Source organism: Excalfactoria chinensis, chromosome 23, assembly GCF_039878825.1.
Source record: "Excalfactoria chinensis isolate bCotChi1 chromosome 23, bCotChi1.hap2, whole genome shotgun sequence".
Lineage (NCBI taxonomy): Eukaryota > Metazoa > Chordata > Aves > Galliformes > Phasianidae > Excalfactoria > Excalfactoria chinensis.
Window position 1 is genome coordinate 731,903 of NC_092847.1, and position 12,634 is coordinate 744,536.

The 12,634-nt window shown below is 51.5% G+C and overlaps 2 protein-coding genes across 9 annotated transcripts; one reads left to right on the forward strand and one right to left on the reverse strand.

The window, feature by feature from the left end:
• Positions 1-378: 378 nt before the first annotated feature.
• On the reverse strand, positions 379-9,487 carry LOC140261970 (cryptochrome-1-like). Of its 6 annotated transcripts, none has more exons than XM_072355987.1 (11): positions 9,270-9,487; positions 7,101-7,524; positions 6,277-6,393; positions 5,672-5,819; positions 5,230-5,370; positions 4,656-4,826; positions 4,438-4,578; positions 3,138-3,289; positions 2,379-2,476; positions 1,401-1,511; positions 379-1,156 (listed from the first exon to the last, which is right to left on the reverse strand). In XM_072355987.1, the coding sequence occupies exons 2-11, from the start codon at positions 7,511-7,513 to the stop codon at positions 1,059-1,061; spliced, it is 1,590 nt and encodes a 529-aa protein (XP_072212088.1). In that variant the 5' UTR covers positions 7,514-7,524; positions 9,270-9,487; the 3' UTR covers positions 379-1,058. The 6 variants fall into 6 exon arrangements, 4 of the variants coding, with proteins under 4 accessions (XP_072212088.1, XP_072212090.1, XP_072212087.1 ...); XM_072355989.1 differs by lacking the exon at positions 9,270-9,487 and adding an exon at positions 8,489-8,826; XM_072355986.1 differs by lacking the exon at positions 9,270-9,487 and adding an exon at positions 8,276-8,320.
• A 320-nt stretch (positions 9,488-9,807) lies between these two features.
• UBE2T (ubiquitin conjugating enzyme E2 T) lies at positions 9,808-12,573 on the forward strand. Of its 3 annotated transcripts, none has more exons than XM_072355993.1 (7): positions 9,808-9,892; positions 10,124-10,262; positions 10,454-10,523; positions 10,768-10,873; positions 11,258-11,356; positions 11,580-11,663; positions 12,284-12,573. In XM_072355993.1, exons 2-7 carry the CDS (start codon positions 10,154-10,156, stop codon positions 12,398-12,400), a joined length of 585 nt encoding a protein of 194 aa, XP_072212094.1. In that variant the 5' UTR covers positions 9,808-9,892; positions 10,124-10,153; the 3' UTR covers positions 12,401-12,573. The 3 variants fall into 3 exon arrangements, with proteins under 3 accessions (XP_072212094.1, XP_072212096.1, XP_072212095.1); XM_072355995.1 differs by lacking the exon at positions 9,808-9,892 and adding an exon at positions 9,995-10,014; XM_072355994.1 differs by lacking the exon at positions 9,808-9,892 and adding an exon at positions 10,028-10,047.
• The last annotated feature ends 61 nt before the right edge of the window (positions 12,574-12,634 follow it).

Genomic DNA, 12,634 nt, shown 5'->3' on the forward strand with positions numbered 1-12,634 from the left:
ATGGCTGTGCCTCGAAAACACAACACAACCAGCTCTGCATTGGTGTATTGCCCTCATCCAGGGCTCAGCCTTTCGTTCTGGTCATCCTGGTAACCCCTGTGTCTTCATCAGCACATCCAGGAGGTTCAGTTCAGGCTCAGCACAGTGGGATGACAAGGCCCATTCTCAGATCTATCTGATGGTCCTTTTGTATTTACTGTAAGAAAACAGCCACCCCTGGTTCGTGGGGTTCACAGGCTGCTTCTACAGTGGTCCATGGATGCCTTCAGAGTGAAGGAGTCTGGGCGTGTGGGATTGATGCAATAGTTATCTTCATTCCAAAGAGGGCAGATGGGCACCAATGGAGACAACAGATTAATCTACGGACCTCGCGTTTTTGTCACGTCAGAAATGAGTTTTATTTCTTTTATAAACAAACGTGGTGCCCACAGTGATGAAAACCCACCCCTCTCCTCTGAGCCCTGTCGGAACCCCAACCATAACAAAGAAAACAGGCTGCTCAGCCTTGTGACACTTCAGGAGGAGCTGGTTCAATGGAAGGGGCAATTTTAACATGTGATACATGAGAGGACTGATATCTATCCCACAGCCCTAGAGGAACAAGCCAAGAAGGACATCAGCCCCGACCCACTGATAAACTGTACAACAATGCCCTTAAAATTTGCCTGTCTACCCAGCAGAGGCAAAACCTGCTTTTTAACACTGATGTGTGAACACATTCATATACATTTAGCCTTAAATCCGTGTGTATTTGTCGCAATGGAAAGGGTGGTGTTTGTCATTAAAACTATTGATAAAGATGCACGGACACCGAGTGGATTTGAATAATAGCAACACAGAAACACATCCACTGCCTACAGCTGCAGTACATGACTACTAAAGCCACCACCAGGCAGACAAAGTCATTCCAGATAACAGCAGTAACAAATAGGTGGGAGGTACAGAGCTTCTGCTGGTGGTCGGTTCATGCACAGAGTGCAGCTCCTCCTGCTCAGTTGGCCTCTGCTCTCCCTTCTGCTATTCCTCTGTCCCCAGAGGGTAATTCCCCCCAGTGGGATCTAGGTTTGCTCTGTCATCCTGGCTGCTTTTGTCTTTGTTAAGTTTTCCTCAGCGTGGTCCCGCTTCAGCTTCATTTCCATGGGGTCATCTGCATCATCTGTGGCAAGAAGGAAGGGAGAATAAAAGTTTGCAGCCTTTCAGACCTCAGTGCAGCAAGAGGCAGCACTGACAGCAGCAAGTAAAGCTCCCACTTATGCCAGAAAACCCATGTACAGGCACTCAGCTTCTCAAGCTTTGGCTTTCCACATCTCCAGAGCAATCACAACAACGTTCATCCCACAGGGTTGGTGGGTATCAATGTGCAACCTCCCAGCTGCAGAGAGCACAGAGGTCTTTGTTACCTCTGGTGAGCTGGGCTGTCCTGTACTGCTCCTCTCGGACCTGCTTCATCAGCTGCAGGTTGTGATCACTGGCCTCCTTGTGGTCCACCATTGGGAAGGGGTAATCCCGACCTGGCACGACAGAGACTTGGCAAGACTAAGCAAAGGTGTCTCACTGGGTTTACACCAAAGCCAATTCTTTATGGAGCAACTCATGGAAGGCATGGAGGTACTCAACTCATGGAGGCATGGAAGGCAATTTGTCCCAATTAAAAATCAAAACAAGAAAAAGCAGAGTTTTCTACAATCGGTTTCACCAGACTGCGGGCAAATAAAGAGAAGAAATGTGAAACTCAAAAGAGATTTGTAGCTTAGAGCTGCCAGTTTCAATTCATTATTTGGCAATATAAGAACGATATGATGTTGCAGATACAGCCCAACCTGCCATTTTGTGAGAGGCACCGATAACAAACAGGATGCAACTGGATACATGGACCTTGGGTGCCATTAAAGGACACAGCCAACTTTCTCCATGCAGCCTTGCTTTCTGTTTTGATAAAGGAATTTGAGACGTTCAGATTGAATGCGTAGCACTGCAATTGGGTTGCAATTCAACTCAACAATTTGACCATGTCTCCTCATAGGACTTTCATAAGACCCCTCAGCAGGGTAAAATAACCCCTCGCTCCACAATCGTGCCTTATTCATGTCATCACTTTTTTGGTAACATGCACCAATGCGACCAACTGTTTCTAAGGATGAAATGCAGAAAGATTAAAACTTCATCAAAAACCTGCGATGAGCACTTTGGGGACTCAGTGAGAATCGCAACCACCGCCATCAAACCAAATGGATGCATTTAGAATGGGCTGCTGGGTGAATCCACAGACAAAAGATCAATGTAGCACTGATGGTGCAAGTGTGGCACTTCCATTGCACACCCGTAATTATTTTTGACACTTATCAGCCACAAAATTCTGAGCACAGCATCCAAGCTACCTATGATACATCCTGCTTGCTTCTGCTCCTCTTCAGAGGCCGTCCAGGGCTCATAGATGTACTTAGAGGGAAAGTTCTTTAGGATAGGTAAGTACTTCCTACAGTACGAGAAGAACAAAAGGTTTTTATTACAATCCTGCAGGCAAATACCCACACACTGAAGTGCAAACCAACCTACACCGCATTCATTCTTGGTGGTTTTGCTGGTATTGAACACTATGAGGGAGTTCTGATGCATTTCATGCAATTCCTGCTGTGTCCTCCACCTCATACAAATGCATAATGGGATTGATTTAAGAATTACTTCAGTTTTGACTTCATCCATAACTATTTTCACTGTTAACTCTTGCACCGACAAGCACAGCTTAGGACAGAACCCCAGTGTCCTAATGTCAGCAAAGCCAGCTGGGCATTCCTGGGAGGGATGGACTCCAGATAATCACTGACGTGTTAATAAGGCTCAGCACACACACCTGGGAGAGATGGGCTCCTTAAGGAGCTCATTAACTTCCACAGCTGACAACATGGAGTGGAGCACACCTGGTGTTCTCCCAGCAATTGGACGCTCCTGGAGTCTGCAGGCACTCACAACCCAACACAGTCCCATGCTCAGTCATCACTTACATAAGCACAGCCTTTGGGGTTCCCTCCCATGCTAAATAAACTACAGGGATTGTGTTTTGTTCAGGTTGAGTTTCCCAGCTCCTGCTGTCAGAGAAGCAGCACTATCAGATGGCACTGTGCTGTGCATGGCCCTACCTGATGTACTCCCCCTCTGGGTCTGTGCGCCTCCCGAAACGGACTGGGCAGAAGATCCGTGTGTACTGGTGGAAGAAGGCACTGGCTGACAGCCACATCCAGTTCCCTGCATTGATGCTGTAGTCAGCATCTAAAAGCAGCTCTTCAAACACCTGCGTTTTGGGGACAGGAAGAGAAAAACACCTCTGAGATGGCTGCCTGCATGGGTAAAAACACAACTGCCCGACAACAGCCACCAACCAATGAACCAGCCACCAACAACCATCACTATCCAACCAACAACCATTGACCAACCAACCACCAGCAACTGATCAACCACCAACCAACCATCAACCAAGCAATCAACCACCATTAACCAACCATCAACCAACCAGTCAATCACCACCAACCAACCATCACTCAAGCAATCAACCACCATTAACCAACCATCACCCAAACAATCAGCCACCATTAAACAACCACTAACCAACCAATCAACCACCACTAACCACCCATCAACCAACCATCATTAACCATCAACCAACCAGTCAACCACCAACAACCAACCATCACCCAACCAATCAACCACCATTAACCAACCATCACCCAAACAATCAACCACCATTTAAACAACCATCAACCAACAAATCAACCACCACTAACTAACCATCACCCAATCAACCACCATTAACCAACCATCACCCAAACAATTAACCACCATTAAACAACCATCAACCACCCAATCAACCACCACTAATCAACCATCAACCAACCAACCACCTGCCAACACCAACCACCAAACAACCAACAAATACAGTCTGGTAGATGGAGGTTGAAGCTCGCACTGTGCTGGTCAGGATTCTCTGCACACATGGAATTCTCTGCAGCAACATTTTGCTGGAAGGAAGCTCCAGCAGGACCTGGTGTCAGAGAATCCCAAAGCCCAAAGGCCTGATTGAAGACTGCTGCAGACTGGGCAGCTCTTCAATATTATCACCATCAACCAAAATCAGACCTTTGGGATGGGAACTGCTTCTCAGCACTGTGCCCTGTACAGCATAGCCCAGACTCAAGGAAAAGAGAATGAGATTTTTATAAACCATGAGGTTTTTTAACCAGGCTCAGTAATAAAGCACTGGTAGAATCATTAAGGTTGGAAAAGACCATCTAAGACTACCATCAACTCCTACCACCAATAAACCCCCACCTTCCCCACTCCACAGCGCCATGACAACACTCACGGTGTGCAGGGTCATCTCAAGACCATCCAGAAGGGAAAAATCACCAAACAAAAAGAGAAAACCCCAAACCAGAAGCGAACCTTCATGCCCTCCTCCCAGCTGATCCAAAGGTCCCCCCTGGTCAGGAAGCAGGCGGCAGCGTGCCGGGCAAGGTGGTGGATCCAACCCTCCTGTCGCAGCTGGGTCATGATTGCATCAATCCATGGGAAGCCCGTCTGAGCCTGAGGCAGAAATCAAAGTCAGCCCTCCCATATGGTCCAAACCAAAACGCAGCCATCGTGGAAACACATCTCGTTACCATTTTCCATCTGTGGAGCCTCTCAGCATCCTCATACCAACGGATCTGGAGGCAGATGGGATTCCCGGCCATTTGGGTGAAGTTTGGTGTTGCTGATGCCACCGTGTAGAAGAATTCCCTCCACAGCAGCTGCCCTTGGAGTGACACGGGGGGCAGGGAATGGTGCTTGGCCTGCAAAGACTCGGAGATCAACGCTTCTGTTCCCTCATTCAGTTTCATTCATTTTGTGATGCCCACAGAAGAAACATTGATCTGAACCACGCGGCTGCCTCCACCACGGAGGATCCCCATGAAACCAACAACCCGAAGCAATGCTTTTTGTACCAAGGCTGAATTCTGTTCGACCTCCTTTTATCTTCATCTTTCTCCATCTGCCTTCCAGAATGTTATCAGGTGGGGATTTCATAAACTAAACATACACTGATCAGCATGCTGACTGCACGTCTGGCTTCATAGGATGCTGCGAGAAGACTATGGCAAAGCTGCATTATTTGCATCACCTCTCTGCCAAGAGCGTTAAACCCCAGCCTCAGAAGCATTAGGCTTGTTTGACTGTGACCCATTTTTCCCTTACCTGGGCATAAATGTTTGACAGCCTATAAAAGAAGCTGCGGACGGACAGGCAGCCCATGCTGAAATAGGGGCTGAGGCCGGTGGTGCTTGGAAGCAGTGAATTCGGGACTGTTTTTGGTTTGGTAAAACTCGCCACCCAGCCCTGAAATGAGAACAGAAATCAAGGATCCAGCAGAGCAAGGTGAGAAACATCCAGCCAATGGACAGGATGGGCTCTTGGCTGTTGGTTTATGCCTGTGCAACACACACACACAGGGGAAATACTCCGACCTCCATCCTCCCATCAAGAACAACAAAATCCAGAGGTGGGGCTGCTCAGAGGGCGAACCATCAGCAAGAACTGGAGGCCACAGCCAACTGGTTTCTTGCAGTCCAGCCCCAACCACACGCCATTGGGTGGCACCAACATCCCACCCACACAACCCCCTGCCATCAGGATGGACCTGGTCTGCCAGGTGCTGCTCCAGGCGATGCAGCCCTTCGCTTTCCCCTCCTCTCCATGGGGAGATGCTCTCGGGGGGGATCTTCAGATCCGTGGGCAAAGGGACCCCATAGCGCTCAGCCAGGCCCAGCTCAGGGGGGCTGCACCTCCTAATGCAAAAGAGAGGGAACCAGAGCAAGGAATCAGTCCCCATTCACCGACCAAGAACTCCTCTGTTGTGGCACAGGGGAACCAAGGCACAGCCAGAAACCCCGAGCTGAATGCTCCATGGGGGAGAAGGAGCCCTTCAGAGCCTGAATCCAAGGCTTCCAACCCACAAGGCTGGAGAGCAGCAAGATGTGGTGAAAGAGACCTGGAATTCCTTGGCCACTCCTCTGCTCAACCTTCGTATGCATGAGAAGTTTGTCTCAGTGCACCCTATGAAAGCTTTACAGCTTCACACTGTGCCACCCCCATCTGCTCCCCTCTCCCAACAGCGTTATCACATTAATAACCCTCCATGCACAAAAGCAATGCCATATAACATCTAAAAGTCCCTGTTACCATTTGACCCCACTCATTTGGGCAGAGGAAAGCCCTACATCTGCCCTGTTGGGTCTTACTTACTGGAAGTCCTCGGCTGTGAGGTTTCGGACGGGAACCTCTGGGTCCCCAAGCAGGGCCAGGATGCGAAGGAACTTCTTGTATGTCAGTGGGGGAGTCCCACCATTCAGCTCCAAAATCCTATACATGAAATAAAATCAGTGTTTGTGGGAACGTGGATCAAGAAGGAAACTGGAGCCGTGGGTGCATGGGGAGCAACCACCAGTGGGAACAGATGGCTTGAATTCAAGATGGAACATCACATCCATCCGTGGATTCACACCAGTTAAGGGCTTTTCAGGGTGAGGTGTTAAGTCTGTTCTAATGATTATCTCCTTATCATTATCATCATTCCCTTCATTATCTGCTGCCTTTCAACTGTGAATAACTGCATGGACCCACAATTATCCAGTGAAAGTTGATTAAATAGATCCCGAAAGCCAGACAGAAGGATGCGTACAAAAGTCCTTTGGAATGTAGGATCATAGAATCATTAAGGTTGGAAAAGACCCTCATCTCATCCAACCATCAGACCATCCCCACGTGTTAGTGGATTTCTCCTGCTGTTTAGTTAATGGAAGGGTTTAAAGTGATTTAAACTGCCCAAAGGGGGAAATAATAACAAATTCCTCTGGCTTGAATGAGAACCAGCATCCCAAAACCTGTGCAACCACTGAAGCTCCTTCTGTCAACTCAGGAATCTCCAGCAGTCAGTGCCAATGCCTCAGAGAGCCCTATCTTCTCAAAAGGAACTCACTGAGATCTTCCACTTTCCTTCTGTGATGCTTACTAACTGTCAAACAAACCTTCCTGGAGATGCCCCATTGGTCTGTAGGGCAACCACGTACCGTTGGGTGTTGTAGAGGCTGTGGCCCATCAATGAGAGCACCTCGAAGCCCAGCTCTTCTCCCAGCCCCCGAATGTTGGCTTCCATCTCCTTGTAAAAGGGTTCCATCTCCTCATCCAGTGTCACCTGCGTGATGTTCCACTTCTGGACGTGATCTCTGACAACCGACTCGTATTCTCCTTGAATGACCAGCAAACAGGAACCCAGCTGGCACAAACTGCTCCTCAAATCCTCCAGGGACTGCAGCAGGAAATGCCACCTCAGGGCTCCTATATGCATGACGGACGTCATGAAGGCTCTATCCAGGATGTAGACGGGGTAGACGACCTCGGAGGACTGCAGTGCAGCCAGCAGTGCTGGGTTGTCGTGCAACCGGAGACCCTTCCGGAAGAGATGGATGGTGCGGTGCCTCATCCTGCCCAGAGCTGTGGGAAGGGGAAGGGAGAAGGAGAAGGCTCTGGATAGATCTCATTGCACCTATGGTCATCGTGGGTGGCTGGGCAGGAAACCCCCTGTTTCAACCCCCAGGGGTCCCTTCCAACCCCTATGGCTCTGATCCTGAGATCTGCCCCTTCTAACCTTGGCCACTCCATCATTCTAACATTGGCTTTGAGGGTGCAGCATCCCCATGAAGGAAAGAGACCAAGCGACCGCCAGAAACGGCTCCTAACAGCACTCAGCTCTTTGCAGCAATCTTTTCTGTCTTTTCATAAGCTCTCATGATGGGACAAAGTCGTGTGTACACACCACCCACTGCTCAGCAGCTGCATGAGCCCCTCGCTCACAGAGAATGGCTTCTTCCCACAGTTATAGAATGACACAATCATTAAGGAACTTATTATCTCCCCAAACCCAACACCACCCCACTGTGCCCATAGATACATCCCTCGGTGCCACAGCTCTCTGAACCCCCCCCTGGGCAGGCTGTGCCAACACATCACTGCTCTGTTGGAGAAGAAATGTCTCCCAAAGCCCAACCTGACCCTGTCCTGGAGCAACGTGAGGCCATCACCTCCCATCCATCATCACATTGCATTGCAGCTGACCTGAGGGCTGGGGGAGCTCAGGGCAGAGCCTTTAGCCCACACTTCTCCTAGCCCTGCTCACAGGGATGCACTCAGGGAGCAGCAGTGAGCAGCAGCAAGGAGCCCCGCCACCCCCTGGGTTTATGCCAACCTGCTGCTTGTTCCAAGCATCCACCCATAGAATCAGGAAGCAGCGGATGAGCACAGGATGAAGCAATTACCTCTAAGCTAAACCTACACCCTCCTAAATGGCCGCAGTGGTGACGCAGCTCTGCCAACCTCACCCGGTGCCCTCCACCCAAAAGCACCCCCAGCTGTAACACGGCCCACTGAGTGCCCCACAGACCCAAAGCCACCAACTCACGGGCACTGAGGAGCTCACAGTGCACAGCAGGAAGGAGCCCAGCACCGACTGCACGCCACGGGAGAACAGGAAAAGCAGAGTGCCAATGCCTGGGGAGCGCCCAGCTGGCACGTGGGGCAGAGAATCACGTGCAAAGCACAGAGCTGGGAGTCTGCAAGGGCTGTGCTCAGCACCGTGGCCCCAACTTCAGGTTTGGGTTGGGTATGAGGAGAAATTCCTCCCTAGTCGGGTGCTGGTGTGGGCTGCCCAGTGGGATCACCGTCCCTGCAGGGGCTCCAGGAAGGTGGGGATGCTGCGCTGAGGAATGTGGAGCTGGTGTGGTGGGATGGGGTTGGGAAATGCACGTGTTTGTGCTGTGATTATTGCTCATCTATTGCCCTCTCACGGCCAGAAGAGGAAAACCACCAATTAAAACACACATCACTAATTACTATAGAATACCCCCAAGCTGGAAGGGAACCAATAGGGATCACCAAGACGTTACTGCTGATCGTGTTCTCCTTCCTGGGAGCTTTTAGGAGGGCTGAGATCCCACAACGAATCGCGTTTCTACACCTCATTGGCTGCTCCGAAAGTAATGCCTCCTGCTTGTTATCGTGGCTATTCCAACAGCTGCAAAGAGCTCTCAGTCACACACGCTGACAGAGGCAACTTCTCAGCTACAGAACTGCGTTTTCTTTGGTGCTGTACCCATACGGAGAGATAAAAACGTTGGATCTGAGGATCTGAGGCTGCTGTCACCCCACGGAGCCAATGCACCGCCCCCGGGACCCCGCGTTACCTCCCGGCTCCGGAGCCGTGGTCACCTCCCTCCTCCTCCTCCTCCTCGGGCCCCTCTGCCCCCGTTTCCCCGCTGGGTCCCGGGGTGACAGGCAGCGCGATTCGACTTTAGGCGACGGGGCCGCTTATGCAACGCACTGCGGGGGGGGGACACGGGGGGCCGGCAGGGCTGTGCCCGCCCTGCGGAGCTCGCATGGAGGCGGGGAGCGGGGTGGGACATCCAGACACGACACGGCCCGGCCCCTTCCATCCCATCCCATCCCGTCCCCTTCAATCCCATCCCATCCCATCCCATCCCATCCCATCCCGTTCCATCCCGTTCCATCCCGGAGCCCCCCGGCGCGCCCCGCGCAGCCCCACGGCGATGGGCGGAGTCTCCGTAAGCCACGCCCACATTGCGCGATTTTCCCCTCCACTCGGGGGCGTGGCTTATTTCCCGCCAGCTGATCTCCACCAATCAGAGCGAGCCGCCCCTTTCGGATTCGAAATGCCGCCGCTAAGGGGGAGGAGCTAGGCGGAGCCCAATCAGCGTTCGTATTTTCGGTAGGGGGCGGGGCTAGTGGGCAGCGTCTCCTCCCGTTGCTAGGCGACGGAGGAAGTCCCGCCCCTCGGGTGCGCGCTGAGGTGGGCAGGGCGGCGGGGCTGGGGGGGGGGGGAAGAGAAGCCTGGGGGGGGGGTGGGGGCTGGGGGCTGGGGGGGTGGTCAGCTGGGTGGGCTTATGGTGTGGGGGGGGGTCGGCCACTGAGGTAGGCCGCTGGGAGGGGGTTGAAGCCACTGCAGTGAGTGGGGAGGCGTGGGGGGGGCCCTGCCTTGGGCCTTAAGGCCATCTCCCAACCCTTCCTATGGTTCCTTAAGGGCAATTAGGAGCAGCCTCGTACCCGCAGCATGCAGAGAGCATCGCGGCTGAGCAGGGAGCTCGCACTGCTGAGCACGGAGCCGCCGCCCGGCATCAGCTGCTGGCAGAACGGAGCGCGGCTGGACGAGCTGCGGGCACGTAGGTGTAAGGGGGGGAGCTTTGGGGGGGGGGTCGCTCAGGGATTGGGTTGGTGCACGCCGTGCAGTGGGGGTGGATGTGGGGGGGGTCCTCTCCAACCGTAAGGAGTGTTACAGTGTTATGGATGGGATGGTTGGCTGAATTGCTGCTGTTCTGAATGCAGTGTTTACACTCTGATGTTGTTTGTAAAGAAATCATAGGAGCTGCGGAGACCCCCTATGAGAAAGGGATATTCGACCTGGAGGTCGTCGTTCCTGAAAGGTAAGTGAGGAACGATGTCCTGCTGGCGTGGTGGTCTCTCAAGTGCTAATTAATGCATTGATGTGAGGTCTTTCCTTCAGCCTCCTCCCCCTTGTAATTGTTATTCCTGGCTGAATGGATCCCATGCTGGACATCCGGAGGTGTGTGATGATGGGATGTCACTTCAGTACCTGCTGCAGGGAGGGGTTAATGGCATAACTGGGCTGATAACTGGGGTATAAATGTCATGTTCTATCTCTTAAAGGTACCCATTTGAGCCCCCAAAGATTCGCTTTCTGACCCCTATTTACCATCCCAACATCGACTCTGCTGGAAGGATTTGTCTGGATGTTCTTAAGTTACCACCAAAGGTAAGATAGAGCTGCTTGGGCGCAGTAAATGAGCCTGAGGAGGATAATGAGCTCCTTATCTTTTTCTTGTAAAAGCCTGATTGAATGTCTGTTTGCTACTGACTTATTTACACCGGAGAGCAGCAGTGGAGCTTTTTTGTGTGGCCTCCCCTTTGTTTAGGGATTAGAACATGACCTTCTTTGCTCTGTATAAGCTTCCAAGGCTTTAAGGATTGTGGTGGGAAGGCACAGCCCTCTGAAAATGGGCCGCCCCAGCTGAGGCTGGTTCCATCAGCTCCCTCAGAGAGGACTCAGCCTGTGTGTTCTCTATGGGGCTCTGAGCTTCCTCCAGGCATCCTGAGGGTCTTCCTCTCAGCTGCTTCTCTCCCCCCTCTCCTCCTGCAGGGCGCATGGAGGCCCTCCCTGAACATCTCCACGCTGCTGACCTCCATACAGCTGCTGATGGCAGAGCCCAACCCTGATGACCCCCTGATGGCAGACATCGTATGTGGGCTCCTTTAAAAGGCTTCAGGGGCTGCGGGTGTGGGGTGGAGCGTTGCCTTTGCTCAAGCAAACTAAAGTGAGCAACAGAATGGCGTGCTTTGAGCCATGTGTGCGTAGCAGTTTGGGTCTGGGATCAGGAATCCTTCTGCCAGGGCTGCAAGAGGAGTTAATCAACCCCCAGTGCTCAGTCTGTTAATATTAAAGTCAAATCTTTCCCTTTTAGTCCTCGGAGTACAAGTACAACAAGCAGCTGTTCTTGATAAATGCCAAAGAGTGGACTGAGAAGTACGCAAGCCAACAGAAGAGGGTAAGAAATGGGCTTTCCTGTTGCAGCTGTGCGAACACTCCTCATCTAATTTGCCTTCCATGGCCACAGAGGGGGAGAAGAGGTGGTGGTGGGGAGCAATGATTGCTCCCTCCATGTAAATGAGGCACTCAGTTGCAGTGCTTTCCCAGCAGGTTTGTAGGTTGAGCAGGACTGATAGAACCCCGAGATCCTCAGCCTTCATTCTGCCTCAGCTCTGTTCCAAAGTGCACATTCTGCTGTGCCTGGTGCTCAGCTTCTTCCCCTGCACATCAGGAGATCTCTGGAGCCGATTGGTCTCTCCAGCTGCTGGTGGAGCTGCAACCTTTCTGCCACCACACTTTGTGTCTCCCTGCCTCTGTTGCACATCCTGACCCACCTTGCAGATGAAGTGCACGAAAGTAAATTGCATTTAAGCAGATCAAAACCTGTTCCAAAGAATCAATTACGTTTGGGCCGTCTCCATTACCTGAGTGCTTTTTAACCCCATACCTGATTTGGACAGCATCCTTTCCAGGAAGGGAGAAGGCTTTCCATGCATGCACAGATGGGAATTAGCACAGCAGTGCAAATGACTCCTAAAACTAAATTATTCACAGCTGTTACTTTCTATTTCTTTGGAGGCTTTGGAGGAGAAAACAAACCAGAGTGAAACCAAAGCCACCAATGGATCCGCCATGCAGAAAAGAAAAGGGAGCTCTATCAGCAAGAAGGAGAAGAAGCCTCGCATGGGCTCCTAAGTGAGTTTAGTTCCTGATGTGGCTGCCAGCTTTGCTTTCACTGTGTCCTCTTTAAGTGGGTATAAGCAAATACGTTAATATGGAATAGCAGCAGGCTTTATTGTTTCTGTTTCCTAGCAGTTGGTTTGTTTGGTTTTTGAGACGTTATAGAAAATAAAGCTTTAATTTGCTTCTTTTTGTTTCTGGTTTGTAAGGCTTCCAGGGTGGCAGCTCTTACGTTCCATTTGCAGGTTA

Coding starts and splice junctions, on each gene's coding strand:
- LOC140261970 (XM_072355986.1), bottom strand. CDS start 8,303: ATGGGTGGATGCTTGGAACAAGCAGCAG. Junction 7,525..8,275: donor ATGCTTGGAACAAGCAGCAG/GTTGGCATAAAC, acceptor CCCTTCCCACAG/CTCTGGGCAGGATGAGGCAC. Junction 6,394..7,100: donor AGCCTCTACAACACCCAACG/GTACGTGGTTGC, acceptor TTTCATGTATAG/GATTTTGGAGCTGAATGGTG.
- UBE2T (XM_072355993.1), top strand. CDS start 10,154: ATGCAGAGAGCATCGCGGCTGAGCAGGGAGCTCGCACTGCTGAGCACG. Junction 10,524..10,767: donor GAGGTCGTCGTTCCTGAAAG/GTAAGTGAGGAA, acceptor TATCTCTTAAAG/GTACCCATTTGAGCCCCCAA. Junction 11,357..11,579: donor ACCCCCTGATGGCAGACATC/GTATGTGGGCTC, acceptor TTTCCCTTTTAG/TCCTCGGAGTACAAGTACAA.